The sequence below is a fragment of the Panthera tigris genome, chromosome X, assembly GCF_018350195.1.
Source record: "Panthera tigris isolate Pti1 chromosome X, P.tigris_Pti1_mat1.1, whole genome shotgun sequence".
Classification (NCBI taxonomy): Eukaryota; Metazoa; Chordata; class Mammalia; order Carnivora; family Felidae; genus Panthera; species Panthera tigris.
The window spans coordinates 112,373,505-112,401,393 of record NC_056677.1 but is presented as its reverse complement, the minus strand read 5'-3'; the positions used below and the strand labels follow the sequence as shown (position 1 = coordinate 112,401,393).

The window sequence follows — 27,889 nt, the reverse complement described above, 5'->3', positions numbered from 1 at the left end:
ACCCCCACCCTGCAGATTTTGGTGCCGTGGGAGGGCTGTGCCCGCTTTTCTTCCCTTGAGCCTGCTATGGACAGGAGCGCTTTGTGCTCTGGTAAAGTTGCCCTTGGGGAGTGACATGTTAAATTTGAGATTCCACTGTAACTTTTGTCTAGAAGATAATTATGGTCAAGGCCCTGGGGACAGCTTCTTCCCCCCCCATCAGGAGGAGACTGGTTTCAGAGGACCTGTGAAGCCACCAGTCTACTACCGTAGGAAGTGAGGAAGTAGAATGTTTGAGTATCTCGTGCACGCACACGTACACACGAGACTCCTTTCAACATGAGATTGAGGCTGAAGGTAGGGTAGGATTTGGTGACCGTGATAATAAAGGCCTCTCACCAAGAATGATGGGACCTGGACGGTGGTGACATTATGGAGCCATTGTTCCCAGTCCTGCTTGCGTACCTCTCGTTTTCTTGTTGCACGAGAAAAATAAACCCTTTTGAACAAAAACATTTTCTCAAAGATTTTGTTTCATGAAAAATATATGTATGAATCAATTAGGCATTATATAAGCATCAGAGGATATATTAAGGGCCTTTGCTCCTTTGTTTGAGTCAGATACATTATAAATAAGAAAATTAGCCATTGGTAACAATTTTCAGTCCTTTATTTAAAAATCAGTGGTGACCTGTAAATTAACATGTTATTTATGCATGAAAAAAAATTCCTGCCAATACATCAGTAACACCATAAATTGTATCTTTTTTTCGTTTTTGTCTTAGAGAAAAGCTAAGGACTTTGCATTAAAATTTTCCTGGCAAAATGTCCATGCCAAGGAAGTATTGAAGCAAGTATGATCAGAACAGATATTTTAAGCAAATTCTGTTTTCTGCAACTGGTTCCATTAAAGGGTCATTAAATCCTTCTAAGACTTTTTATCAGCAGGTAAATATAGTTATCAGATGAGGAGATGAGGTGGCTGGCTAATTAAATTTGTATTAAGGCAGCTTAAGAAATGACTCTTCCTGCTGATTGTAAACCAAAAGTAAGATTGAGCTTTATATTTAGACTTCCTGTTGTAATCCCCTGGGTATGTCACATAGACGTTTCATATCCAGAGAAACCCATTGTCACTAGATTTCTTTTTGTCCCATCACCACCAACAGGCAATAGGAATCTGTACAGCAGCGGGGGGGGGGGGGGGGGGGGGGGGGGGGCGGGGAAGAACCAAGCGTTAATTGGAAAAGGCTCTTTATATCAGGATTAGGAGGGTCTCTTATGGCTTTATCTGTGGGATAGTGCTGTTGTTGGAGTTATCTTATGCCAAGTAACCCATTTGAATTCTTCATGACCGTTGGTTGATGTCAGTGATTGAGTTGATTTGAATTGAATTGAATTGAGCTGAACTGAATTGAATAAGAGGTGGTGAGAGAGACCACCTTGCCTTGTTCCTGATCTCAGGGGGACCACGCTCAGCCTTACATCTTGTGCCATGTATGTCTACGCCAGCTGCAGGTGTTTGGTAGATACTCTGTATTGAGTTGAAGGAGTTCCACTTTATTCCTATTTCGGGGGGGATAGGAGGTGGGAGTTTCTTCCCCTTGAGGGATTGTTGAGTTTTCTCAGGTGCTTTTTCTGCACTGATGGGTATTATCATGCGATTTTTCTTTGTAGACTGTTAATATTGTGGGTTGCATTGATTGATTTTTGAATGTTTAACCAACCTGGCATCCATGGGGATGGATTCCATGGTCTACAATGCTTTAAAAATGTTGCGGAATTTTATTTGCTAATATTTTGTTAAGGTTTTTTGCATCTATATTCATGAGGGCTATTGGTCTGCAGTTGTCATTTTTTTATACTATCTTTGTCTGGCTTTGGTGTCTGTGTGATAGTGACTTCATAAAATGAGTTGGAAGGTTATCCCTCCTCTTATTTTCTCTAAGAGATTGTGAAGAATTGGTATTGCTTCTTCCTTAAACGTGTGATAGCATGCTCCAGTGAAACCATATAGGCCTGGAGATTTCTTTTTCTGGAGTTTCAAGTTTAGAAATTCAATTTACCTAATAGTTATAAGTCTGTTCAAATGGTCTAGTTCATACTGGGTGAGTTATGGTAGTTTTTATTTTCCAAAGACTTGGTTCGTTTCACATCTAATTATCAAGTTAATATGTGTAGAGTTGCTCAGAGTATTGCTTTATCATCTTTTTTTTTTTGTTTAAAGAGAGTGCGAGTAGGGGAGAGGGGCAGAGAGAGAGAGAGAGAGAGAAGGAGAATCTTAAGCAGGCTCCATGAGCAGCCTAGAGCCCGCCGGGGCTCGATCCCATGACTCAGGGATCATGCCCTGAGCTGAAATCAAGAGTCGGGTCGTAAACCGACTGAGCCACCCAGGTGCCCCTGTCATCTTTTTGATAGGTAGTGACAGCCCCTGTTTCACTCCTGATATTGGTAATTCGTGTCTTCTTTTGGCCTCTGTCAATCCTGCTAGAGGTTTGACAATGGTATTGATCTTATTTAAAGCACCAGCTGTTTTTTTGCATCCTGTTCAGCCACCCAGGAACCTCCATGCAGCCAGTCCTTTCTTTTCGGTTCATGTTTCTCCGTCCTACTCTGCATAGTTAACATTTTGTTTCCATTGCAATCACCCATTCCTGTGGCCTTTCCTTCCTGCTTCTCCGTCTTGGCAGGCTCTCCATTACTGTTTACCCTCCCGTTCAGCCTGGCTTTTGAAAGCTGACCCTATCTTGCCGGTATCTCTAGAAAGTTTCATTTTTATCAAGACTGGCTTACGTTACAGTCGCACAAAACGATTGTGCGTTCTTTTAGAAAAAACTGTTTTTAGGTTAATTGATTGATTGATTGATTGATTGATTTTGAGAGCGAGCGAGCAGGGGAGGGGCAGAGATAGAGGGAGAGAGAGGGGATCCCAGGTAGGTTCCGCACCATTAGCACGGAGACCAGTGTGGAGCTCGAACTGACGAACTGGGAGATCATGACCTGAGCTGAAACCAAGAGTCAGGTACTGAACCGACTGAGCCACCCAGGTGCTCTCGGCTATGAGTTCTAAGTAGAACCATTATCACTACGTTATAGGAAACTGGCCTCCTAAACACTGAAAGAATTTGGTAACTGTCAATTTCAAGTAAGTCTAAGAGTCCAACAGTGGTGCCTGGGAAGCACAGCCGGCTTGGTACAATACTTGATTTCAAGTCCTGGCTCTGCCACTTACAATCTTGTGAAGCCACCAGGTAGATCCAGGAGGATCTTGAAATGGCGTGAAGCTTCCAGCAACTGGCTGTACCCCACTTGTCATCATTCGGACGTGACACAGTTGGCCCAGAGGGCTGCCTTTTTGCCTTGTTTTCACCCTACCCAGCAAGGCCCAGCTGGACAATTGATTGGCACAGGAACAGTCCTGCCTTGAGCATTGCCATGTCTACAACTGTGCTTCTGGAATCTTCCCTGCCCAGAAAGTTCTCTACTGTTTTCTCTCCTGGTTGGAATTCTCACCACCCTCCAGGACTAGATTGAGTGCCTCCTGCCCAGCAAGGTCTTCTCTGAGCATCCCAGCTCAAACTGATGGCCTCTCTGAACGCCAGTAGGAATCACTGCAAATGCCATTGACCAAGCCCTTCTCGGTAGATTTACCTCTGGACATCATATTGGTTAGGAGCCCAGGCTCTTGTCAAGGCACACCTGAGCTTCAGTCTTGGCCCTGCCATGTCCTACATACATGCCCTTAGGTAACTAACTTCACCTCCCTGGACCTGAGTGACCTTCTCTGCAAAATGCAATCATCTCTGCCTGCTAGGGTCGTGAGGCTCAAATAAAATGTCTGAAAAGCTATTAAGTGCCAAATAAATAAAAGGATTATTTTAATATAATAATATTTTAAATATAACAATAATTAAAAGTCAAGGTTAAATGAGAAAATATTCATGTGATAATGTGATAGAATTACAGAGGAGCGCCTGGCTGGCTCAGTCAGTAGGGCATGTGACTCTTGACCTTGGGGTCATGAGTTGGAGCCCCACACTGGGGTTCGAGCTAACATAAAAACATAAGATTAAAGGGGTACCTGGGTGGGTCGGTCGGTTAAGCGTCCGACTCTTGATCTCAGCTCAGGTCATGATCTCACAGTTGGTGGGATCAAGCCCCACATCGGGCTCTGCTCTGATGGCACGGAGCCTGCTTGGGGCTCTCTCTCTCTTTCTCTCTCTCTGTCAAAATAAATAGAAAACACTTAAAAATAAGTAAATAAATAAGAAATGTTTAAAAAGGTTGTTAGGAGAATTACAAAACCATAAGTAAAGTAAGAAAGATCCCTCTGTGTGTGTGTGTGTGTGTGTGTGTGTGTGTGTATGTGTGTGTGTTCACAAATACATATATAAAAAGAGTGAGAAGACATGCTTTATAATGTTACTTTGATGATGGTTAACTCTGACTAATCATTGGTTTTTATGTTTTCTCTATAATTTGCATTTTTTAGGGTTGGGATGTAATAGATTTAAAACTAGAAAATATTTTTTAAAAAGAAAAATCAAGTGTGATGATATCTTATGAATTGGTTACTTATATATACTTGACTATACTTCAGAAAGAGTTTAAAGCAGCATATAATATAGCAAGATAAAAATGGAATGTAAAACAAAATGAAACAAAGGAGAAAATGAGGGAGGAACGATAGTGTTAGTGACACTGTTAAACATTTATCATCACCATCTTGTATTTTCCTGAGGTGGTTTTTTTTTTTTTAAAGAAAGAATGGGTTAGGATGTCTCTTAGTCATGAGTTTAATAGGTAAGATTAACTTGGTAAAAGAAAGGCAGCATTTTGTAGCACGATGTCATGATACTCAAACGATACATAAAAGAAAGAAGAATTTTCTGCTCGTTTTCAGTGTGTTAGAGATTCTGATTATTTTATTTTTGGCACAGTAGAGAGCCCCAAGAAAGGATGGCTGCTATTACCTATGTTATAATATATATCTATACTATACTTGTATAGTAACTTACAAGTTACAAATATGTGTATTTGGTTAGCATTAATTTGGCTTATCTGTTTTGAATGAGGTGAGTGGAGAGGCAGACTGGAGTAAAGAAACGAGCCCGAATGGAGTGAAGTTCTTGGTCTGGCCCTGCCATTCATTAGCTAGGCCTTAACTTCTCGGAAATTGAAGGGGTCTGGACAAGAACCCTAGCTTGGACCATCTAGAGTTTAGTAAAATTAGAGTGTCACTTGTCGGGGAATGTACATTTCCACTGATCCTTCCATTTGACAAAATTTATAGTATGTGAGTTGACTTCAGTTATAAAATGTTCATCTTAGATCTGTGTGATCTTAACATAATTTAAATGTCTATTCCACAGAGAGACCCCTCTCCCCCAAGGCTGGCAAAGGATTCGAAACTACTCCACTTACCAAGAACTATTATACTGTGGTGAGTGTTCAGATCAGAACTAACAAAATTTCTTGACTCTCTGTATGGAACCTTTTCACTTGCTGAGCCACTGATGTGTTGAGGTGACGCTCATAGGAGACTGGGTAAAGTATCGCAAGGGTCTAATGTCAGCTGTGCTACCGTGGAGCTCTTCTGCTGGTAGGCCTCTTACAGATGTCTAGAAGTTTTACATCCACCGTACTGAAAAATTCCAAGGTAGCCCAAAGATTTGGAGCAAGGCCTGTTAAACGGCACCAAAAGAGAAATTGGTTCATAAGTAGGCGTGATGGGGAAACCCAGCAGTTAGATATAGCCTTACCAGATATTAAGAAGGTGAGTTCCCACATTCCCCTAATGCTATTAGTTTTAAGTGATCGCATACTGTGATTTTATTTTCGAATCAATCAATCCATTATGGTGTCCTCCAAAATATTATGAACCTTGTATTTGAGGAGAGCCCGGAGGGAAGACTGCCCTCTGGCACAGCAGGAGGCGTGGAATGACTCTGGCTTGAACACAGACATGTCAAAATATATTAGCTATAAATAAGACAGATACAGTACTCAAAATAAGTTCCCATTTGAGAAAAAAAAATTGTATTATTCTCCTTAATCTTCCCTCTGCTTTCCTTCATGTCTCCTTTCCAGACTCGGCCCAATCACTAATGAAAAGGACAAATCATTGTAAGCTCTAAGTTTTCTTGTTTGAAATAGTGTCACTTTTGAGAGAGAGAGAGAGAGAGGGAGAGAGAGAGAGAGAGAGAGAGAGAGAGAGAGAGAGAGACAATCTCGAGCAGGCTCTGCGCCATCAGCACAGTTCTCACGAACTGTGGGATCGTGACCTGAACCGAGATCAAGAGTCGGGCACTTAACCGATTGAGCCACCCAGGTGCTCCTTAGTGTCACTTTTCACCCAATATTGGATGTGCATTTGGACTGCATACTCCTTTCATTTTGCACATGGATAATCTTGTTCAACATCTCTATATGTAGCGTTCCAAAAGTCAGAATTGCACCCTTCCATGAGTTTGCTCCATAATGATGACATGAGTGGTCGTGGGCATGAAAACTCAAGAAGCAGCTTCATAGGGGACATGGGCAATAATCATAGGGGACAATCTTGTCACTATTTTTCTTCTTACATTTCTTTTTTTTTATTTAAAAAAACTTTTTTTTAATGTTTACTGATTTTTGAGAGGGAGAGTCAGAGCATGAGCGGCGGAAGGGCAGAGAGAGGGGGAGACACAGAATCCGAAGCAGGCTCCAGGCTCCGAGCCATCAGCACAGAGCCCGATGCAGGGCTCGAACTCACGAACCGTGAGATCATGACCTGAGCCGTAGTCTGGTGCTTAACCGACTGAGCCACCTAGGCGCCCCCTCCCCACTGTGATTTAATTTTTAAAGAAAGTATGCAGTCAAATGGTGGATGAAAACGTTGTAGTAGCTTCTTCTCTCTTTGCATCTGGAGTATGCCATCACACGGCTTTGGAGCTGTCTCTGCCTCTGCTGATTCTATTTATTTTTTTAAGTTTGTATTTAAAATCCCGTTACGTAACATACAGTGTTATATTAGTTTCAGGTGTGCGCTATAGTGGTTCTACACTTTCATAAAGTACGCCGTGCTCATCACAACAAGTGCCCTCCTATCACCTATTTAACTGTCCCCCCCCCCACCTCCCCTCTGGTAACCATCAGTTTGTTCTCTATGGTTGAGAGTCTGTTTCTTGGTTTTCCTCTCTTTTATTTTGTTCCCCTTTGCTCATGTGTTTTGTTTCTTGATGAATACAATTGTATGCCGTTTGTCTCTCTCTGACTGACTTGTTTCTCTCAGCATTATGCTCTCTAGCTCCATCCGTGTCATTGCAAATGGCTCGATTTCATTCTTTTCATTCTTTTTTATGGCCGAATAATTTTCCAATGGTGTGTGTGTGTGTGTGTGTGTGTGTGTGTGTGTGTTTAACTCAAAGAGTTAAAAATAGAACTACTTTACAATCCAGCAGTTGTACTACTGGGTATTTACCCAGAGAATACAAGAACTAATCCGAAGGGATACACGTACCCTTATGTTTAATTGCAGCATTATTTACAATAGTTGAGATATGAAAGCCATGTGCATGGCTTCTCGTACCTTACTACTCTAAACAATTCTGCAGTGAACATCTTATACGTAGGACTTTGGCAAGGCATATAAAGACCTGTAGCTGGATTCCTGGAAGTTCAATTATCCAAAGGCCTGAGGGCCAGGAGAGCCAATGGTGTAAATTCTAGTCTGAGGGAGGAAAAGACTGATATTTTTGGCTCAAGAAGTCAGGCAGAGGGAGCAAATTCTCCCTTCTTCTCCCTTTTTGTTCTTTCCAGGCCCTCAAAAGATTGGATGATGCCCAGCCACGCTGGGGTGGGCAGTCTGCTTTCCTCAACCTACCAATGCCATCTGCAGACACCCTCCCAGACATACCCAAATAATGGTTAAGCTCGGTACCTTGTGACCTAGTCAAGTTGACATGTAAAATGAACCAATCGCATCCGATCAATTTGGGCAGGATAGAGACTCCTTGAATTTGCAAGTCTGTAGATTTGTCTCCCCCTTTTCAAGTTTCCAGGGGACTGTGTGCTGATTTCTGCCCCACCCGGGCCTTGATGCAAGTTCTCCAGTGTGACCAAAGTGGCTTTGGGTACCCAGCCCAGACCTGCATGTGCCATGAGCCACGTTCAGTGTGTCTAACTGAGGCTTGCCCACTCCTGGCCTGGTGCTTGGAATAGGTGCTCAGGATCCTTTAGGGCCGTGGCAGCCCAGAGGAGGCTTTTGCTGCCCCTGACCGTGGTTCCTTCCGCGTTCTCAAAATTCACTGCCGTTTGTTAAACTTCTCTCACTAGTGAGAAACATCATGCCATTTTTCTATCCATTGTTTTTCTAATAATCTTATGCTGCTTGTTGGCTTTCTCTGCCCTTCATAACTTGCTGTGACGTGCCAGGAGGCATTTAAAAATAAAGAACAACAACAACAAAGGAAAATGGTAACGATGTGAGGGGCTGGTGTTAATTAGCTTGACTGTGGCGATCACTGCACACTGCATACCTATATCAAAAGCCCAAGTTACAGGGGCCCCTGGCTGGCTCAGTCGGAGCAGCGTGTGACTCTTGATCTCGGGGTTGTGGGTTCGAGCCCCCTGTCGGGTGTAGAGATCACTGAAAAATAAAATCTTTCAAAAATATATCAAGTTATACACCTCAAGCATAGACACTTTTTATTTGTCAATTATGCCTCAGTAAAACTGAGAAAACAAAGAACAGGAAAAGGGATGTATGTGGCTTAGCGATCAGGCTGAATCTGTGCGCAGCGCTTAGCTCTTCGTGCCCATGGTCTGTCTCACTGGGAACGTAGGACAGACGTGACAGGAAGCCACGTGGCAGAGAATGATGCAGTTATAAAGTATCCTAAGATGGGCTTCTCAAAACGTGGTTGGGGGATCCTGCCTCAGAAGGCCCCGGGGAGCTTGTTAAAAGTGCACACGTCCGGACCCCATACCGGACTTGCTGTATATCAGAATCTCTGGCCATAGATCTCAGGAAACAGTACTTTTTTTTCATGTTTATTTATTTTTGAGAGAGAGACAGACAGACAGAGACAGAGCATGAGTGGGGGAGGGGCAGAGGGAGAGGGAGACCCAGAATCCGAAGCAGGCTCCGAGCTGTCGGCACAGAGCCCGACGCCGGGCTCGAACCCACGAACCGTGAGATCATGACCTGAGCCGAAGTCGGATGCCCAACCGGTTGAGCCACCCAGGCGCCCCAGGAAACGGCTGATTCTGCTGCTCACTAAACTGAAGTTGGAGAACCAGTAAAGGGAAAGGTTCAGTGGAAGACGGGATTCAAGCGTGTCGAGACTTAGCTAAGCAGAGAAGAGCTGGAAGGGAATTCAGGCAGGGGGGCTACATGGGCGCATCCCCCCGGGCAAGAGTGGGCGCGCCCGCGATCCCTCCCTGCTGGTCATAGAGTGGACTGCACTGTCTTCTTCGCCCGTCAAAATGCCCCCCGGGAAGGTGGAGTGCTGTATTCACACGCAGTGATCCGAACATTCGATTCTGGGCGCGAGCATCTATCCGTCTGCAGAGGGAGAGATGATCTCTCCCTACCTCCAAACAGGAAGGTACAATCGGTAGCGGCCAGCACAATTTATTTTTCTCCTAACTTTCTTCTACTTCATTGTAACTTGTGGCGGATGCCTAGAGGGTATGCCTTGGAGAACCCGTACGCAGTGGGAAAGGTGGGGAGTGTGTAACATGTGACCTCACATAAAAATCCCAGGAAGCCTCCCGCAATTTCTGCTCTTACCACCCACCTTCTGCTTACCCCATTTTCCCTCTTACTCATCTCTCTACCCACCTGCTCCCACCCGGAGTTTTCTCTACCTTTTTAGCGCTTATCCGCCCCCCCCCTCTTTTTTAAGACTTTATTTTACAGAGCGGTTTGGGGTTCACAGCAAAATCGAGCGGAAGGAACAGAGATTTCTCACGTGCCCCTCCCACCCGCACACACGCACAGCCTCACCCGCTCACAGCGTCTCCCACCAGAATCGGTGACCACTTGTGACAAGCGAAGGGTCTACACTGACACGTCATGATCTCCCAAAGTCCATCGTTTACATTGGGGTTCCCTCTTGGTGTTGTATGTTCTGTGGGTCTGGACGAATGTATAATGGCCTGTATCCATCATTATAGTATCACACAGAGTATTTTCACTGCCCTCAAAATCCTCTGTGCACCTTCCCCTTTTTATCTACCAGCCTGAACTACTCCCTACATCTGCCCATTTATTCCTTCTCCACATTCCCTGTACTTTTTTTTTTTTTTTTTTTTTACCTACCCATTTCCTGTCTTACTCATCCATATACGGTTGACCCTTGAACAACTTGGGAGTTAGGGGCGCTGACCCCCTGCACGGTCGAAGATCCACGTAGAACTCTTAACTCCCCAAGAGCTTAACCAGAAGCCTTACCGCTAACATGAACAGTTGATTAACACATATTTTGTATGTCATATGTATTACGTCCTGTCTTCTTACAGTGAAGTTAGCTAGAGAAAAGAAAATGCTATTTAAAATATCATAAGGAACAGGGGGTTCCTGGGTGGCTCAGTCGGTTAAGCGTCCGACTTCAGCTCAGGTCACGATCTCACGGTTCGGGAGTCCGAGCCCTGTGTCGGGCTCTGGGCCGACAGCTTGGAGCCTGGAGCCTGCTTGGGATTCTGTGTCTCCCTCTCTCTCTCTGCCCTTCCCCTGCTCACACTCCGTCTCTCTGTCTCTCCCTAAAAAATAAATAAACTTAAAAAAAAATGTAAATATCATAAGGAACAGAAAAGACATTTACAGTAAGCAGACCCGCAGTTCAAAGCTGTGTCGTTCAAGGGTCGGCTGTTTATGCATTTTAGCCTCTTAAAATAATTTCTTCATATTCTATGACTCTTTCCCTTTGGAAAAAAAAAAAAAGAAGAGTTATAAAAACGAACTCACTCTAAAGCCTTTCCAGGAAATGTGGGAAATATATTTTACTGGAAAATCAATAGCCCAGGATAGAGGCATAAAAGGCCGCCACCTGTTTTTCTATGGCTTCTTACCATCTGTCTCGCTCTGAATTTAGTCAAAGGTTAATTGAGCAAAAGAATACTCCGTCGCCCTTGTGAAGACAGAGTCAGGGAGGCAAAGGCAATGTCTGGATGCAGTCTATTTTAGTAAGTTTGAATGGATTTCATCTCGATCAAACTGTGCTGCTGTTTGGCTTGCCAAACCCCTTGCTTTCTGACTCACCACTGAGGCCTTCTGTTTGGGAACACATAGCCTCCTCTGTCTGCTTCCCTTTTTATCCCTTTACAGTACATGCCCTGTGGCCTGAAAAATAAAGAACCAGTCTCAGAAGTTCATCAGTTGGTCTTTTGAGATTGAGGAAAGCAATAAAAGCTCAAATGAATTTGAGAAAGAATCCTAAGTGTCCACCCTGATGAGCATTTCTGCTCGTCAGACCGCAGCCAGGGCAGCGCTATTTAACATGTTACCGTTCAATTGGGTTTTTGTTGTTGTTGTTGTTTTTTGCATTATTAAGTGAAGGAATCGTGGATCATCTCTGTCAGTTTAGTTTTGTAAAGTCAGCATTCAGCCACCCTCAAAACTTTCAACAATAAGAGTTAAAATATGTTTTCTGTTTAGCTCTGAAGGAGGAAATGTTTAGCTATGAAATTTGTTTCAGTTTTGCTCACTGAAAGGCGGCGGGAGATATCCGCCTGCTTCCCTCACCTTTGCCTTCTGCGTGTCCCAGGCTGGTGGGTCCAGCGAGAGTGGGACTTCTAGAAAGTGCGCCGCCTCACCTGGCAAATAAAGCCACTGGAGCAGGACAGTTGGCACCTTTCTTGCAAAATCCTACTGATTTCTTGTAAAGGAGCCCCAGATGATAGCGTTTTGAAGGACGTTGAAACAGTAACGCTGTTTCAGTGGTGAGAGGGAAGTCGGATTCAAACAATGCTGTTTAATTGTGTTAAGAATCACATTTTATGGGGCGCCTGTGGAGCACCGTCAATTGAGCATCCGACTCTTGACTGGGGCTCAGGTCATGATCCCAGGGTCATGGGATTGAGCCCCGCATCCGGCTCCACTCCGAGCGTAGAGCCTGCTTAAGATTCTCTCTCTCTCTCTCTCTCTCTCTCTCTCTCTCTCTCTCTCTCCTCTCTCTCTCTCTCTCTTCCTGTCTCCCCCGGGCACATGAGTGCACGCTCTCTCTAAAATAAGATAAAAAAAGTAAAAAAAGAAAATGAAAACCTCATTTTACGAGGTAAATAACGCCTGCAGTTTCTAATTTAAAAAGTTCCTTCGGGCAATGGGTGAGCGGATTCGGTTTGATTTTTTTTTTCTTTTGTTTTTCTTATTTTCAACAGACGTGGTGATTTGGGTAGTGTCACAGCTCTAGGCAACAGTGCTCGAAAGGAGGGTGAGGATGTGAGATGGCTCGTATCCAGACCCGGTCTTTTTAGAAAAATGTGAACAAAAGGAGATGATTAGATGATTTCATCCCTTCCTGAACATTAGCAGGAAGGCACGCTACCAGCCTTTTCCCACCCTTGATACAAATGCTGTAGACAAATAAATCTTGTTAATGAAGCAGTCTGCGTACGTTTTCCCTCTTACTTATAAAAGACGGTGCTGCTGAATTCTGGTGTAGTTCTCCCCATTTCTAAGAATACAAAATGAATATGAGTGCAACGCATTTATGTAAGCGATTATCTGAGGTACCACAGGCGACCCCAGCCCAGCTGGGCAGGCAGTTTCACTGATGGACAAACTAGAGTTTGGAAGGACCATCCTGGGTAAGGACGTGGGGTCAGGGAGAAAAAAACGGAAAGAGTTTCCATTAACAGATGAGAAATATGTGCTTTGAGTCTTTAAAATCGCTTTTTTGGCCGTATAATTTCCATACCACAAGACTCACCGTTTTAAACTTGCACGGGCGCGCCTGGGTGGATCAGTGGGGGAAGCGTCCGACGCTTGATTTTGGCTCGGGTCGTGATCTCACGGTTTGTGAGTTCAAGTCCCGCACGGGCTCTGTGCTGACAATATTTGTTCCTTTGTGTCTGGCTTCTTTCACTTAGAATAATATTTTCATGGTTCATCCATGTTGTAGAATATATCAGTGCTTCTTTCCTTTTTGCGGCTAATATTCCATTGTATAGACACACGAGGTTTTGTGTAGACATTCACCAGTTTATGGACCTTCGGATTATTGCCACTTTTTGGGTACTATTAATGACGCTCTGTGAAAATTCATGTGCAAATTTTTGTGTGGACATAGGTTTTCATTTCTCTAGTAATTGAACTGCTGGGTCATATGGTAACTCTAGGGCTATTCAAATCCTCAGCCAACTTTTTTTTTTTTTAATGTTTGTTTATTTTTTTAAGAGATAGAGAGACCGAGTGCAAGCGGGGTAAGGGCAGAGAGAGAGGGAGACACAGAATCTGAAGCAGGTTCCAGAATCTGAGCTGTCAGCACAGAACCCAACGCGGGGCTCGAACTCACGAACCGTGAGATCATGACCCGAGTCGAAGTCGGAAGCTTAACCGACTGAGCCACCCAGGCGCCCCCTTAGCCAACTTTTAATTAATTATTTTTACTGTTGAGTTGTAAGAGTTCTTTATATATTCTGGATACTAGATCCTTATCAGATATACGACTTGTAAATATTTCTCCCATTCTGTGGGTTGTCTTCTCACGTCCTCGATAATGTCCTTTGACACACATAAGTTTTTAATTTTTATGAATTCCAATTTATGTATTTTTTTTTTCTCTTGTTGCTTGTGCTTTTGGTGTCAAATCTGAAGTCGTGAAGATTTTCTCCTCTGTTTTCTTCTAAGAGTTTGGTAGTTTTAACTCTTGAGTCCATTTTGACTTAATTTTTGTATATGTTATAAAGTTGGAGTGCAGATTCTTTGGCATGTAGACATCCAGTGGTCCCAGCACCATTTGCTGAAAAGATTGTTCTTTCCCTATTGAAAGGTCTCGCACACTTGTCAAAACTCAGTTGACCAGGGGTTCATTTCTGGACTACTCCGTTGATTTATGTATCTATCCTATGCCAGTACTAAACTATCTTGTCACTGTAGTTTTGGAGTGTGTTTTGGAATTGGGAAATGTACCCTGTACTTTGTTCTTTTCTAAGATTATAAGAGTTTGTGAAGGATTGATATGAATTCTTTCAACTTTTGGGAGAACCGACCAGTAAGGCCATCTCATCCTGGGCTTTAAATGATGGGAATTGTTTCGAATGCTTTATTCAATGGCTTTGCCTGTTATAGATGTATTCAGATTTTCTATTTCTTTTTTTTTTCTTGAGGCGGGGGAGGGGCAGAGGAAGAAGGAGACAGAGTCTTAAGCGTGCCTCACGCCTAGCACGGAGCTCCATGTGGGGCTTAATCTCGTGACTGTGAGATCATGGCCTGAGCCTAAATCGAGAGACTGAGCCACCTAGGCGCTCCTGGATTTTCTATTTCTTTTGTGAGTTGGTTTTGGTAGTTTGTATTTTTATAGATTTTTTTTTTTTTTTTTTACTTTTTTGGGTGGTCGACCTAGAGTTTGCAATATATATTTAGAAGGAATCCGGGTCCATTGTCACAGAGCACTATACTGCTTCACAGGTAGCACAAGCACCTTATAATAACAGAGTATACCTAATTCTTCCTTCCCACCCCTGGCATCATTACTGTCGTTCATTTCATTTATACATAAACATACGTAGGTATCATATATATGCTTGTAGATAAGCATATATAATTGAATACATTGTTTCTGTTACTATTTTTTTTAAATTTTTTTAAGCGTTTATTTATTTTTGAGACAGATAGAGACAGAGCATGAACGGGGGAGGGTCAGAGAGAAGGAGACACAGAATCCGAAACAGGCTCCAGGCTCTGAGCTGTCAGCACAGAGCCCGACGCGGGGCCCGAACTCACGGACCTCGAGATCATGACCTGAGCCGAAGTTGGCCGCTTAACCGACTGAGCCACCCAGGCGCCCCATTCCTGTTACTATTTTGAACAAACTGTTATCTGTTAGATCAATTAAGAATACAAAAAAAGTAGATGGGGCACCTGGGTGGCTCGGTCGGTTAAGCGACCCACTCTTGGTTTCAGCTCAGGTCATGATCTCGTGGTTTGTGGGTTCGAGTCCCACGGAGGGCTGTGTGATGGCTGCACAGAGCCTGCTTGGGCTTCTCTCTCTCCCTCTCTCCCGTCCCCTCCTCCCCCTCAAAATAAATAAATAAACATTAAAAAAAAAAGAATACAAAAAATTCGAGTTTTTATTTTATTTCATTTTTTTTATTTTAGAGAGAGAGAGAGAGAGAGAGCGTGCAAGCGAGAGAGATGGGGAGAAGGGCAGAGGGAGAGAGAATCCCAGGCAAGTTCCACACTCAGCGCGTGACTGACGCGGGGCTTGATCCCATGACCCTGGGATCGTGACCTGAGCTGAAATAGTCAGATGCTTCACTTACTACTTCTCTTGTACTTTCTTTCTTTATGTAGATCTGGGTCTCTGACCTATATAGCATTTTCCTTCTTCCTGAAGAACCTTTTGGGAAACATTTCTTGCAAGGCAGGTCTACTGGCAACAAATTCCCTCAATTTTTATATGCCTGAGTTCTGAAGGAAAATTTCACAAGGTACAGAATGCCAAGTTGGGGAGATTTTTTTTTTTCTCAGCACTTTAAACATTTCTCTCCACTCCTCTCTTACTTGCATAGTTTTTGAGGATAAGTTGAATATAATTCTTATCTTAGCTCCTCTCTAGGTAAGCTGTTCCCAACCCTCCCCACCCTTCCCCCTGGCTTCTTTCAGGACTTTTCTTTATCATTGTTTTTTTCTGCAGTTTAAATATGATCTGCCTGCTTGGTGTTTTCTGAGCTTCCTGGATCTGTTGTTTGGTGTTTTTAACAATGTGGAAAAATTCTCAGTCATTGTTGTTTCAAGTATTTCTTCTGTCCCTTTCTCTTTGTCTTCTCCTGCTAGCCTCATTAAACATATGTCATCTTTGGTATCTTGTTCCATTTTCTTTAGTCTTTTTTTCTTTCCTGTTTGCTTTTCAGTTTTGAAATCTTGTATTGACATATCCACAAGTTCAGAGACTCTTTTTTTAATTAAAAAAAATTTTTTTTTTATTTTTGAGAGAGAGACAGACCATGAGCAGGGAGGAGCAGAGAGAGAGGGAGACACAGAATCGGAAGCAGGCTCCAGGCTCCGAGCTGTCAGCACAGTGCCCGACACGGGGCTCGAACCGTGAGATCATGACCTGAGCCTAAGTCAGACGCTTAACCGACTGAGCCCCTCAGAGATTGTTTTTTTAGTGGGCCAGTGTACTAATGAGCCCACCAAAGGCATTCTTCATTTCTATTAGAGTGTTTTGGACCTCTACCGTTTCATTTTTATTCTAAATATTTCTCTCATTCTGCTTACAGTTCCCATCTGTTCTTGTATGTTGTCTACTTTCATAGAGCATGTTACATAGTTATATTAAAGTCCTAGTCTCATTAATTCCACCATTCCTGCCATATCTGACCATGGTTCTAATGTTTTCTCTGTGTCTTCAAACTGCGTTTTTTGCCTTGTAGTACGCCTTGTTGCTTTTCGTTGAGAGCCAAACATGATGTACTAGTTGAAAGGGACTGCAGTAAATAGGTCTTTAGTAATACGGTGGCATGGCACGGGGGGGCAGGGGCAGTATTCTGGAGCCCGGTGATTAGGTCTCAGTCTTTTGGTGAGTTTATGTCTCTGGATTACGAACTTCACCAGTGCTTCTCAAGCAGCTTTCCTCCCTTAGGTGGGACAGGAAGGCTAGAGGGACTGGGATAGGGTATTTCCTTTCCCCTAGGTGGGTTAGGCTCTGACGAAAAACCTGATAGATCAAGCTCTGGTCAAATAGTTTCTCTCTTGAGGGCAGACCTTGTTAGGATGAACAGAATGCTGTGGCGTATTTCAAGATGGCTCCCCTTCCTTTCCCCCTTCTGAAGCAGGACGGAGATTTTCCTCCCACTTCACTGAGACAACCTGGTGGCTAGCGGAGGTAAAACAAAAGGTGGGCGGGCTGTCCCGTGACTGGGCCCCCTGGGGTTTTCAACTCTCAGACTGGGCTACGCTGAGCCCCCCAGCAATTCGGTCACAGTTCGGATTCTCCTGCCCTGCTGCTGAGTTCCGCAGAGGCCTCTGCTCATGGGTTTCTGCTCCAGCAAGGTTTGATTTTCTGTGTCCGCTTGTCTGTCTCTCCAGTTCTGGGGGTAGCATTGTCCCCTGTGACCTCAATTCCCTGAGAAGAAGAGTTAGGTTTTTGTTTTTTTTTTTTTTTCCCCCAGTTAGTTCAGCTAGTCTGCTGATTGTTAGGCTGGAGTAATGACTTCCAAGCTCCTTAAATGCTGGCCCAGAAACCAGAAGTCCTGTTGCTTATTTTTCGATAGAGACATTTATAGCTACATATCGTCTGCCTTAAGGGCATCCCGTGAGTGTTTTTACGTTGTGTTTTCTTTTTTTGTTCATCTCAGGGTAGTTGCTGACTTCCTTTGGGGTGCCTAAACTTTCTATGGGGGGGAGGAAAGCATCGCCAGCCCGTCACTGGATTAATTCCAGGGAGCGGTGGAACCTCCAGGCCCCGGGATTTGTTTCCACTAACACCTTTCGACAGTGGTTTCTGAGGAAGACAGGAACTGAAAGGAGACAGAAGTGGCTGAGGAGAAGGCCGTGTGACCTCAGTCCTCGCTTCAGAAGCCACCCTGTGGGCGGCTTCCCTCTAAAGCAGGGATTCTGACCTAGGGCCAGTATTGTCCCTCGGTGACACTGAACAATGCCGGGACCCGTGTGTCATCGCCAGGCTGGAGCAGGGGGTGGCTAGTGGCGTCTAGCATCTCTCGGGTAGAGGCCAGGGATGCTGCTAGGCATGCTGTAACGCACAGGGCGTCCCCTCACAGCGGACAGTTATCTGGTCTGAAATGGCAACAGCGCTGCCGTGGAGAAACCTTTTCTTGCCCCCTTACGTTGGTGGGACTGCCTCCTGCTCGCTTAGCACCTACCTGTCCAGTGTCTCAGTGCCTCTTCACAATGGTCCCTGAGGTAGGTGAAATGTCACAATCTGAGGTGAGGCGGGTGAAGCCTTAAAACTGTAGCCAGGCTGTCAGCCGGGGGCAGAGCCCGGACGACCACCCTCCAGTCCGGTTGTGTCCCCCCAAACGCCCACAGTCGCCCGGGCCTCCGCTCGCCTCGCTCACTCCGCCTTTCGAAGGCAGATCGTCATGGACTGTCCTGTGAGTACACGTCCCAGCTAAGAACGCCTCACGCTGTCTGGCCCTGCGAACGGAGTGGAAGCTCCCGGCAGGCCGCGCGGCATTCGGCCCAGAGTAGGCGTTCGGTACATGTTTGTTGAATGAATCAGGAGGTAGGAGAGAAAAGGTACGAAAATGTTAGCTTGCGTGTCTCGAGGAGCTTGGAGGGAAGGTTGGAGCTGCCCCCGGAAGAGGCTGGGGGATGGACCGGGCCCCTAGCACTGGTGGGGCAAGAGAGACGGTGGACCGTACGTGGGTTGTTTTGCCCAGAGGATTTTAATTTGGTTTTAATTCATAACACCGGTAGGCTTTGTTTCCCTTGCCAAATTCCTCACACTCCTGCTTCCTCTTCCCTTTGAATCGTTCATCCCAGCACCTTTTACCTTTTTTGAAAGACTAGGTTTAACTCTACTTAAAAATTCACCGTGGCCTCAGATGTTTGTCCACTAAAGGTCTTGCCAAAAACATAAAGACACTTGACGGCATTTGGCGTCCATTTTCATTAAATTATCCTGACATTGAATCTGCGCGTTCTAAGGCGGCTGGTCTCAACGTTCTCCTCCATAAAATGGGAATAACGATCCTTTGTTAGTTAACTGAGCCCTTTCCCGAGGATCAATGATTTAAGCACACAAAAGCATTCTCTCTCTCTCTCTCTCTTTTTTTATTAAATATATTTTACTGTCAAATTGGTACCCAGACAAAAGCATTCTCAACAGTACTGTGTAAATGGCCAGGCCCCTCCGGTTATGGGTGACTTTGAAAAATTGTATTCATATGACTTATGCAATATAACCGTAATCATTAAAATAGTTTGCTAGAATGAAACAAAGGGCATTCAGATTTTGTGCTTTTCACTTACAGTGCTAGCCTCATAATTTGGTTAAAAGCTCTTTCTTAGCTGGGACTGTCCTGACAAATACAAGACCCTGACCTTTGTTTCTCCACAGGTGTTACAGAACATTTTGGACACCGAAAAGGATTATGCTAAAGAACTTCAGTCTCTACTTGTCACTTACTTAAGACCCCTGCAGGCCAATAACAAGTAAGATTTACGTTTTAAACCCGTTGCTAAATAAAGCAAGATAATGTCAGCATCGAGTCATTACTCTTATGTCACTGAATAATTGATTTTGCCCTTTAGAAGAATTTCCACAGATCACAGGTTGCCAAGAAACGCGGTCAAGGCAACGGAAATTACGCAAGATGTTGCTGCTGGAGAGCTTGGCAGGAATGAGCGGATCCGCATTTGTCTGTCACAGTTTTTATCTTGTACATCCTAAAAGCGACACATGCGGTTTTACCTCGCCCCAAGAGGGCCTGCTGGTGTTTCTATGCAGCAAACATGTAAACTGGAAAGTTTTGTGCTCCCCGTGACCTTTTCTTGCCAGGGCAGAAACTCTTTCCCGCGGTCTGAGAGCGGAAAGAGTGTGGCATTTTGTGAATGTTCATAAGGGCGCTTCAAGCCTGTATTTCAGCCGGGCAAAAAGAGAACGATAGAGATGTTAAAATGTTTTTGTTTTTTTGTTTTTTTAAACAAAACATTCAAACCTTATTCCGGTCTTCGAAGTGACTGTCTGAGGCTGGAATTGAAAACTTAGTCTTCGTGAAAGAAAAATATCGACCGCTCATTTTGTGTGTGTGTGTGTGTGTGTGTGTGTGTGTGTGTGTGCTTCTAGAATAGCATATTAAACAGTGGCTAACTGCATTTGTTTGTGTTTATATCTTACTTGATTACACTTTACTGGAGATTACGATCTATAAGTCAAATAGAAAATGTGGCAGTTGGCCCATGTAATGGGGGACAAAAGCCTCCTCTTTTTCCTCGGGAAGAGTTTACTTTTGCTGGACAGCTGCCTAAAGTATTGGGCTTCAGTCAGGGAAATATGTTTCATATATTTCACGATTTTTCTCCCTTTTTTCCACATCATGTTTGCTAAGGCGTAAAGCCTGGCTGAATTTCCCAATTGGGAATTTTCCACGGCACTATGGGAATATTACTCCAGCGTGAAAGGATTTTATAGTCCTATGTTTTGTAAGAGCTTAAACGCGATCAACAACAAAGTGTCCTTTGTTATTATTATGTAAAGCACGAAGTGAATTCTGTGAATCATGCTTCTTTGAGCTGAATGGAAGGAACCCCAGTGAATCACTGGGTCCAGCGCCCGGGAAGAAATCACCATCTCCATTGAACACAGAAAACTCAAGTCCAGAAGGGCTTACTGCCGTACCCATCACGCAGCCAGGAAGTGGCCACGCTCGACCCACTGTGCCTCCTGCCACCAGTAACATGTGCCTTCCGTTTCGCGGAGGTGACAGGCAGAGGCAGGACACGGAGGCGGTGACCCTGGGAGGGGAGATGGTGAGATTTCAAATGAAGGAGTGACTGATTAGCAAGCTGGAAACAGTAAGAGGAAAGGGAAGCTGGCTGCCTGAAGGTTTTGCTTTTGACTCCCCATCATAGGGGTTTTCCAGCGTGTGGTTCAGGAGGGCGATGGGGGCAGAGAAGCTGGCAGCTTTTTATGCCCGAGGGGTTTCGGGTAGCGTTTGTTTGGGTGTTCCTTTTCTTTGTCAGCAAAAATGACTCTCTGGGAAACACGCCCCTGGTATTAATACATGAAGAAGAAAGGCCTTTAAGTCTTCAGAAAAGCCTCCTCCCCCAAACGGTCTAAGAGCATGGACTCTGGAGCTAGAACGTTTTGATTGGCATTCTGGCTTCACCCTTCACTGGCTTTGTGACTCCGGGCGATTTGCTGGACCTCTCTGTGCCTGGGTTTCCTGACCTGTAAAACGGAAGCAACAGGGGCGCCTGGGCGGCTCAGTCGGTGAAGCGTCCGGCTTCGGCTCAGGTCATGATCTCACAGTCCGTGAGTTCGAGCCCCACCTCGGGCTCTGGGCTGACAGCTCCGAGCCTGGAGCCTGCTTCGGATTCTGGGTCTCCCTCTCTCTCTGCCCCTCCCCTGCTCATGCTCTGTCTCTCTCTGTCTCAGAAATAAATTAAAAAAAAACACTTAAAAAATTAATTAAAAACGGAGGCAACGGTCCCTACCTCATAAAATTGTGGGCAGGTTACGATGCGTTATGTGTGAAATGCCCGCCTCCGTGTTAAGTGCCGAGTGAGTGTGGTTGGCGCTTCTTGTTACCACGTACTGTCTGGTAGGGGAGGAATGGACAGAAGTCACAGCGCGGAAGCTCTGGATAAAACTGTTCTGTTTGCCTTTTCTGCTCCGTTCCACTCCACAGACAAATCAGTACTAGTTTCTTCTCCTGGACCTCCTCTCCTAAACATTTCCTTTCGTTGATTTATGAGCATTGCAAATTGGGAGAAACTGGGTTTTGTGATTTTTCCCCTGTGCATTCTGCGAGCATATATACTATCCTTCGATTGCTCTCCCAACAGCTCTAGAAGACTCAAAATGCTTTACGTTTATCCCCCGTTGTGATGCATTTTGCCTATTAAGATATTTAGATAGTATGCAGTTGTAATTCGTTCACTCGTTGCACTGTAAAATGCCTAAATGGCTTTGATAAACCCTCGTTTGCTTGACGATCATTATTCTTACTGCAGGAAAAGAAAATCAAGGAAAGACACTTTCACTTTTATTTTTTTTAAGTTTATTTACTTATTTTGAGAGAGACAGAGACAGCGTCGGGGGGCGGGGCACAGAAAGAGAGGGAGAGAGAGAATCCCAAGCAGGCTCCATGCTGCCAGTGCAGAGCCCGACGCTGGGCTTGAACTCACGAAACCGCGGGATCATGACCTGGGCCGAAACCAAGAGTCCAACGCTTAACCACCTGAGCCACCCAGGCACCCCGAGTAAAGATGCTTTTACAAGTTGTTTAAGAACACGGACTTGGTGTAAATTAAAAAGCGAAAGTTAAAATCTAGGGGTTGCTTCCCTTGTCCCCTTTGCCAGTTATTAGCAAATCATCAGCTCACTAGACCAGAGATAGATAACTAGAATCATCCTTAAATTCTAGCCACTGAAACTATGTATGTTTTTTTTTTTTTCCAGTCTGAGTACTGTGGAGTTTACATCTTTATTGGGGAACTTTGAGGAAGTATGCTCATTTCAACAGACGCTCTGCCAAGCCTTGGAAGAATGTTCAAAGTGAGTGTCACATATTGCCATCAAGATAGCCAGCAACATCGCTTCCTTGGCGTGTTTTGTTTTCCTTTTAACTGTTGTCTTAGATTAAGGGCATTTTATGTTTACTCATTTGTTACAACTCTGATAAACGGTCCCGGTACAGAGAAAATACGCTAGGTGGTGGCATTCACAGGGCCAAACCATTAGTTGTATATATCAGGGCTCTACGTGCAGTAAATTGTTCCTGACTTTACTGAAAAATTGTATTGCTTTTACTGCTCCTGGGCAGTGTAAGAGCCAAATACGGTCTCGATCGACCGCAGATGATGCCTTTGACATTGATTAGATATTTTCTTTTGTACATTGCGAATGGAAAATTAGTCAGATGACTCATTTGGTTGCACAAGCTGCTGCTTCTCTTTAAATCACACCCAGGATCTTATCTGTTATATTAACAGTTGCAACTTGAAGAAGTGGGGAAAGGAAAGTATATCTTTGTGTGAACCACAATACATATTTGATGGCTCGCTCGATGGTTGAAGTGTTCAACTATGGAATGGGCTGTAATGATCATCAGGCAGTATATTTCTGTAGCAAGATTCATTTTCCAAGCAGCGTATCTTGGAGAAGTTGGCAGCTTTCATCGTCTATAGCGAAACTGGAGGGATTGCCTGTTTCTTGAGCTTTCTGGGACACGGGTGGTCATCCAGGAAGGAAGATGGTAAGAGCCCACACCAAAGAGACCTGTGGAGCCATCCTCAATGTGCATAGGGATCCAGCTTGTTGATGAGGGAAGAGAAGTCACCAGCTGAGAAGAGCAGATCACAAACTAGATTTGTAATCTTCGTTTTCCATTTTATAGAGAAAGAGGTAGGAGGAAGTCCAAGGAAAATGCCAAAATTATTATAATCCCCGAATGGTGGGGTTCTGGGTAATATTTTTTCTTTCTTGCACTTTTCTGATTTTTCTACAAATAAAAACAGGTGGCTTGTAACTTAAAAAAAATTAATTAAAAAAATCTTGAGGCCATCCTGCCTAGGGACCACCAGGTCACTAAGACTACATAATACTCTTTTGTGATATGTCGTTCTTGGAGTTGATTAGTTGTGTCTGTACTTGAACTTCATATAAATTAGCCGACAGTATTTTTGTGTGTGCCTGGCCAAAAACTTGAATATTATAATTTGAATAAATACCTTTTTTGAGAAAGAGAGAGAGGCACAAGTGAGCGAGAGGCAGAGAAGGAGAGAATCCCAGGAGAGGCAGAGATAGAGAGGCAGCCTCACCCAAAGCAGAGCTCGAGCTCACCCGATGTGGTCCTGGAACTCACGAACCATGAGGTCACGACCTGAGCCAAGTCAGATGCTTAACGACTGAGCCAGCCAGGTGCCCTTGAATAAATATCTTAAAAAAAAAAAACCCAAAACACCCTACTTTGTAATTCCAGGTAAGTACCTGACCTTATGCATTGGTGCTGTGTTTGGTGGTCAAGAGCTTACATTTCATGGAGGAAGTGATTATAATATAGTTTCTCTTTTAATTTTGGCAAAAGAATTCCAAAGGTTTGCACGTTGCCAGGTTTGATTGGAGCCATCTTCCTTTATTGCGTTTATTAGTTTACGTTCTGTGTTTCATCTGTTTTACTTACAGGTTCCCAGAAAACCAACACAAAGTAGGAGGCTGTCTACTGAACCTCATGCCTCATTTTAAATCTATGTATCTGGCTTACTGCGCAAATCACCCTTCAGCTGTCAATGTACTCACACAGCACAGGTAAATTGTTACCATTTCCCCAAATAGGCTGCTTTACAGTGAGATCCTTTCCTGGGACTGCTTCATTTGGAAGTCCAAGGTCGCCAGCTGAACTTTTGATGACTGAGCAGCTGCTGTGTGCAAGGTCCTGTCCTGGCTGGCGGGGATACAGCAGTAAGCAAGGAAGAGGAAGTCCCTCCCCTCAGAGCATAGACTCTTGAGAGCAATGCAGACGTGAAATCAAACACCATAACCATGTTGTAGGACAAAAGGGTAATGAAAAGGATGGTGTGAGACTGTGCAACATGGTATCAGCTTAGTGTGGGGGGAGGGGAGGCTCAGGGAAGGCCTTCCTGAAGCAAAACTCCATTGGGATCCTTTGGTGTAGTCTTCCGGTGCCCCCATGAATGGTTTTTCTGAGTTGCTGCCAAACAGCTCAAGTGCCAGGGGTCATCTCGTTTTCACTTTCCCTTTGTCTGGCGGGGGACGTCTCAAGCAGCGCTGTGACTGGAAGGCAGATATTTACTAACATGGAGGGTGGAAGGGCACGAGTGGTGGGAACTACCTGGCAGGTACTTTATGCAATTGGGCTGTGATAATAATTGTACAGGATTAGAAATTGTTTCAGATTCATGGCGAATAACAGAATAGTATCTCCTTTCAGAGGCCTCGCAAGGGACCTTGATAAATGCTTCTCTCTCCTACCCCTCCTGACCCTGGGGCTCCCTGTCCCTGACACATTTACCGATGCATTCATCTGGGCCAGCACGCTGTATGGTGGGTTTCTTTTTTGTAAGTTTATTTATTTATTTTGGGAGAGAGAGAGAGAGAGAGAGAGCGTGCGCACGAGCGAGGAGGGGAGGGGCAGAAAGAGAGGGAGAGGAAGAATCCCAAGCAGGCTCTGCGCTGTCAGCACAGAACCCAGCATGGGGCTCGATCCCATGAACCATGAGATCATGACCTGAGCCGAGATCAAGAGTCAGGTGCTTGACCAAGTGAGCCACTCAGGTGCCCCTGTACGATAGGTTTAAAGATGCCGTTTGAACTTTGAAATCATGTGCTAGAAATCTGACGTGGTGGGGACAGTAGCAAGTACAACACACAGAGTCTCTCAGGACTTAACCTGGAGACTAGATTCAGAATGGATAGGAGTTGTAGAGACTGCTCATGGCCAAAAGGAATATTCTTCTCTCAATCTGGCTCAGACTTGAACTCCCGGAGCCAGACTGGAACACTAGTCAACACCAACCCTCGGAGGTGGCGGAATTTTGGGTTTTGTCCTGCTCTGTTAGAAGCGTTATTGACTTCATAGAGCTGTTAAGTAAGGACATTTTTAAGGTAGAATTCAGTGGGTCCTACTCGAAGGTCAGTTTTTATTTCCTGACCAACGTCGTGAATTCTTGTAGAATAGCAAACCCGGAAGTTGACGTTTAAAGAAAGCGGAGCCGTGAATCTGAGTTATTTAGGCAAGTGGCTCAACTCCTTAGAGCTAATATTAGCTAATAATAGCACTGATAGTGTGCCAGGCACATGATGTAAGAGCCTATGAGGGAATTACTATTATTACCGTCTCTGCTTTACAGATAAGACGTTGGAAGGTCAAGGAATCTGCCCGAGAACCCGTAGCCGTTAAGCGGTTGAGTCAGAATTAGAACCCAGGTCTGCCAGACTTCTAAACAGATATGTTTGTTAAGATATATATTTTACCTACAAAGAATAACTTAAATGCAAATTTAAGGAATTGCAATAAAGTGAACACCCATGGTACACACCACCCAGCTTAAGAAATAAAACATCACCACTTCCTTTTTTATACACCAGGCTTACTGGGTTCGAATTCACATACAGTTAAATTATTCTTAGCATATTCAGAGTTGTGCAACCATCCCCACAATCAATTGGAGACCATTTTTATCACTCCCGAAACAAACCCATCCTAATCGCCAGGCACTCGCTGGCACTCTGGACATTTCATTTAAGTGGACTCACACAGCACAGGGCCGTTTGGGTCTGGCTTGTTTCCCTTCTCGTAATGTTTCCCAGGTTCATCCATGTTGTAGCACTTGTTAGCACCTTGGTCTTTATTTGTTAATTTTTAATTTTTTAAGTTTATTTATTTTTGAGAGAGAGAGAGAGAGAGAGCATGCAAGTGGGGGGTGCAGAGAGAGAGAGGGAGAGAGAGAATCCCAAGTCGCCTCCACCCTGTTGGAGCCCAATGACCCGGGGCTCGATCTCAGGATCCGTGAGATCATGACCTGAGCCAAAATCGAGAGTCAGGCACTCAACCGAGTGAGCCACCCAGGTGCCCCTAAGTACCTTGTTTTTTAAATCACCAAAAAAAAAAAAAAAAAAAAAGATTCCATTGTTTAGATACACAATATATAGCATACAATATACAATATACTATATGCAATATACAGCATACTGTTCTTCCATTCGAGGTGGTGGACATATGGATTGTGAATAATGCCTCTATGAACATTAGCTACAAGTCTTTGTGTGGACATATGTTTTCATTTCTCTGGGGTGGACACCCAGGCGTGAAATCGCTAGGTCATATGAAAACTTATGTTTCACCTTTAGAGGAGCTGTCTGACTGGTTTCCAAGGTGGCTGCACCAATTTATATTCATTCCCGCCATTTTTTATCATCAGCGTTTGTGATTGTAGCCATCCTGACGGGTGTGAAGTAATATCTCATTGTGATTTGCTTTGCATTTCCCTGATGAAGGATGCTGTTAAATATCTTTCATGGGCTTTTTGGCCATTTGTATAGCTTCTTTGGGGGAAATGTCTATTCAGATCTTTGCCTATTTTATTCGTTTTTAATGTTTACTTATTTTTGAGAGAGAGAGAGAGAGAGAGAGAGAGAGAAAGCGCAAGTGAGTGGGGGAGGGGCAGAGAGAGAGGGAGACAGAGGATCTGAAGTGGGTTCCGCGCTGACAGCAGAGAGCCCGATGCGGGTCTCAAACTCATGAACGCTGAGATCATGACCTGAGATGAAGTCGGACGCTTAACCGACTGAGCCACCCAGGTACCTCCATCCTTTGCCTATTTTGGGGGCGCCTAGGTGGCTCAGTCGGTTAAGCTTCCGACTTCGGCTCAGGTCATGATCTCACGGTTCGTGAGTTCAAGCCCCGCATTGGGCTCTGCGCTGACAGCTCGGAGCCTGGAGCCTCCTTTTCTCCCTCTCTCTCTGCCCCTCCCCTGCTTGCACTCCGTCTCTCTCTCTTAAAAATAAATAAACATTAAAAAAAATTTTTTTTAAATCCTTTGCCCATTTTTCATTTGGGTTATTCCTCTTTTCATTGTTGACTTGCAACACTTTATATATTCTTCTTTATATCCTCTTGTTAGATATACGATTTGCAGAAATTCTCTCCCACTTTGTGGATTTTCTATTCACTTTCTTGATGGGGTCCTTTTTTGTTTGTTTTTTGATGGTGTCTTTTGAATCACAAAAGTTTTAATTTCGAATTTGCCTTCTGTTGCTTGCACTTTTGGTGTTCTATCTAAAAAAAACTATTGCCTAATCCAAGTCATGAGGATTTTTGCCTGATTAAGAATTTTATAGTGTTATCTCTTACCTTTAGCTCTTCAATCTATTTTTAAAAGATGTTTATTTATTTATTTTGAGAAAGAGAGAGTGAGCAGGGGAGGGGCCGAGAGAGAAAGAGAGACAGAGAATCCCAAGCAGGCTCCACAGCTGTCAGCGCAGAGCCCGATGTGGGGATTGAACTCATGAACCTTGAAGTCATGACCTCAGCTGAAACCAAGAGTCAGATGCTT

The 27,889-nt window shown here is 44.3% G+C and overlaps 1 protein-coding gene across 5 annotated transcripts in view; it reads left to right on the top strand.

Moving 5' to 3' along the window:
- ARHGEF6 (Rac/Cdc42 guanine nucleotide exchange factor 6) overlaps positions 1 to 27,889 on the top strand; it is a 102,234-nt gene that overhangs the window by 39,322 nt on the left and 35,023 nt on the right. For all 5 annotated transcript variants that reach the window (XM_007098485.2, XM_015544877.2, XM_042975157.1 and 2 more), the window contains 4 exons: positions 5,352 to 5,422; positions 19,209 to 19,303; positions 22,275 to 22,370; positions 24,000 to 24,122. In XM_007098485.2, the coding sequence (XP_007098547.2) occupies positions 5,352 to 5,422; positions 19,209 to 19,303; positions 22,275 to 22,370; positions 24,000 to 24,122 (385 nt within the window). The remainder of the gene's footprint in view (positions 1 to 5,351; positions 5,423 to 19,208; positions 19,304 to 22,274; positions 22,371 to 23,999; positions 24,123 to 27,889) is intronic.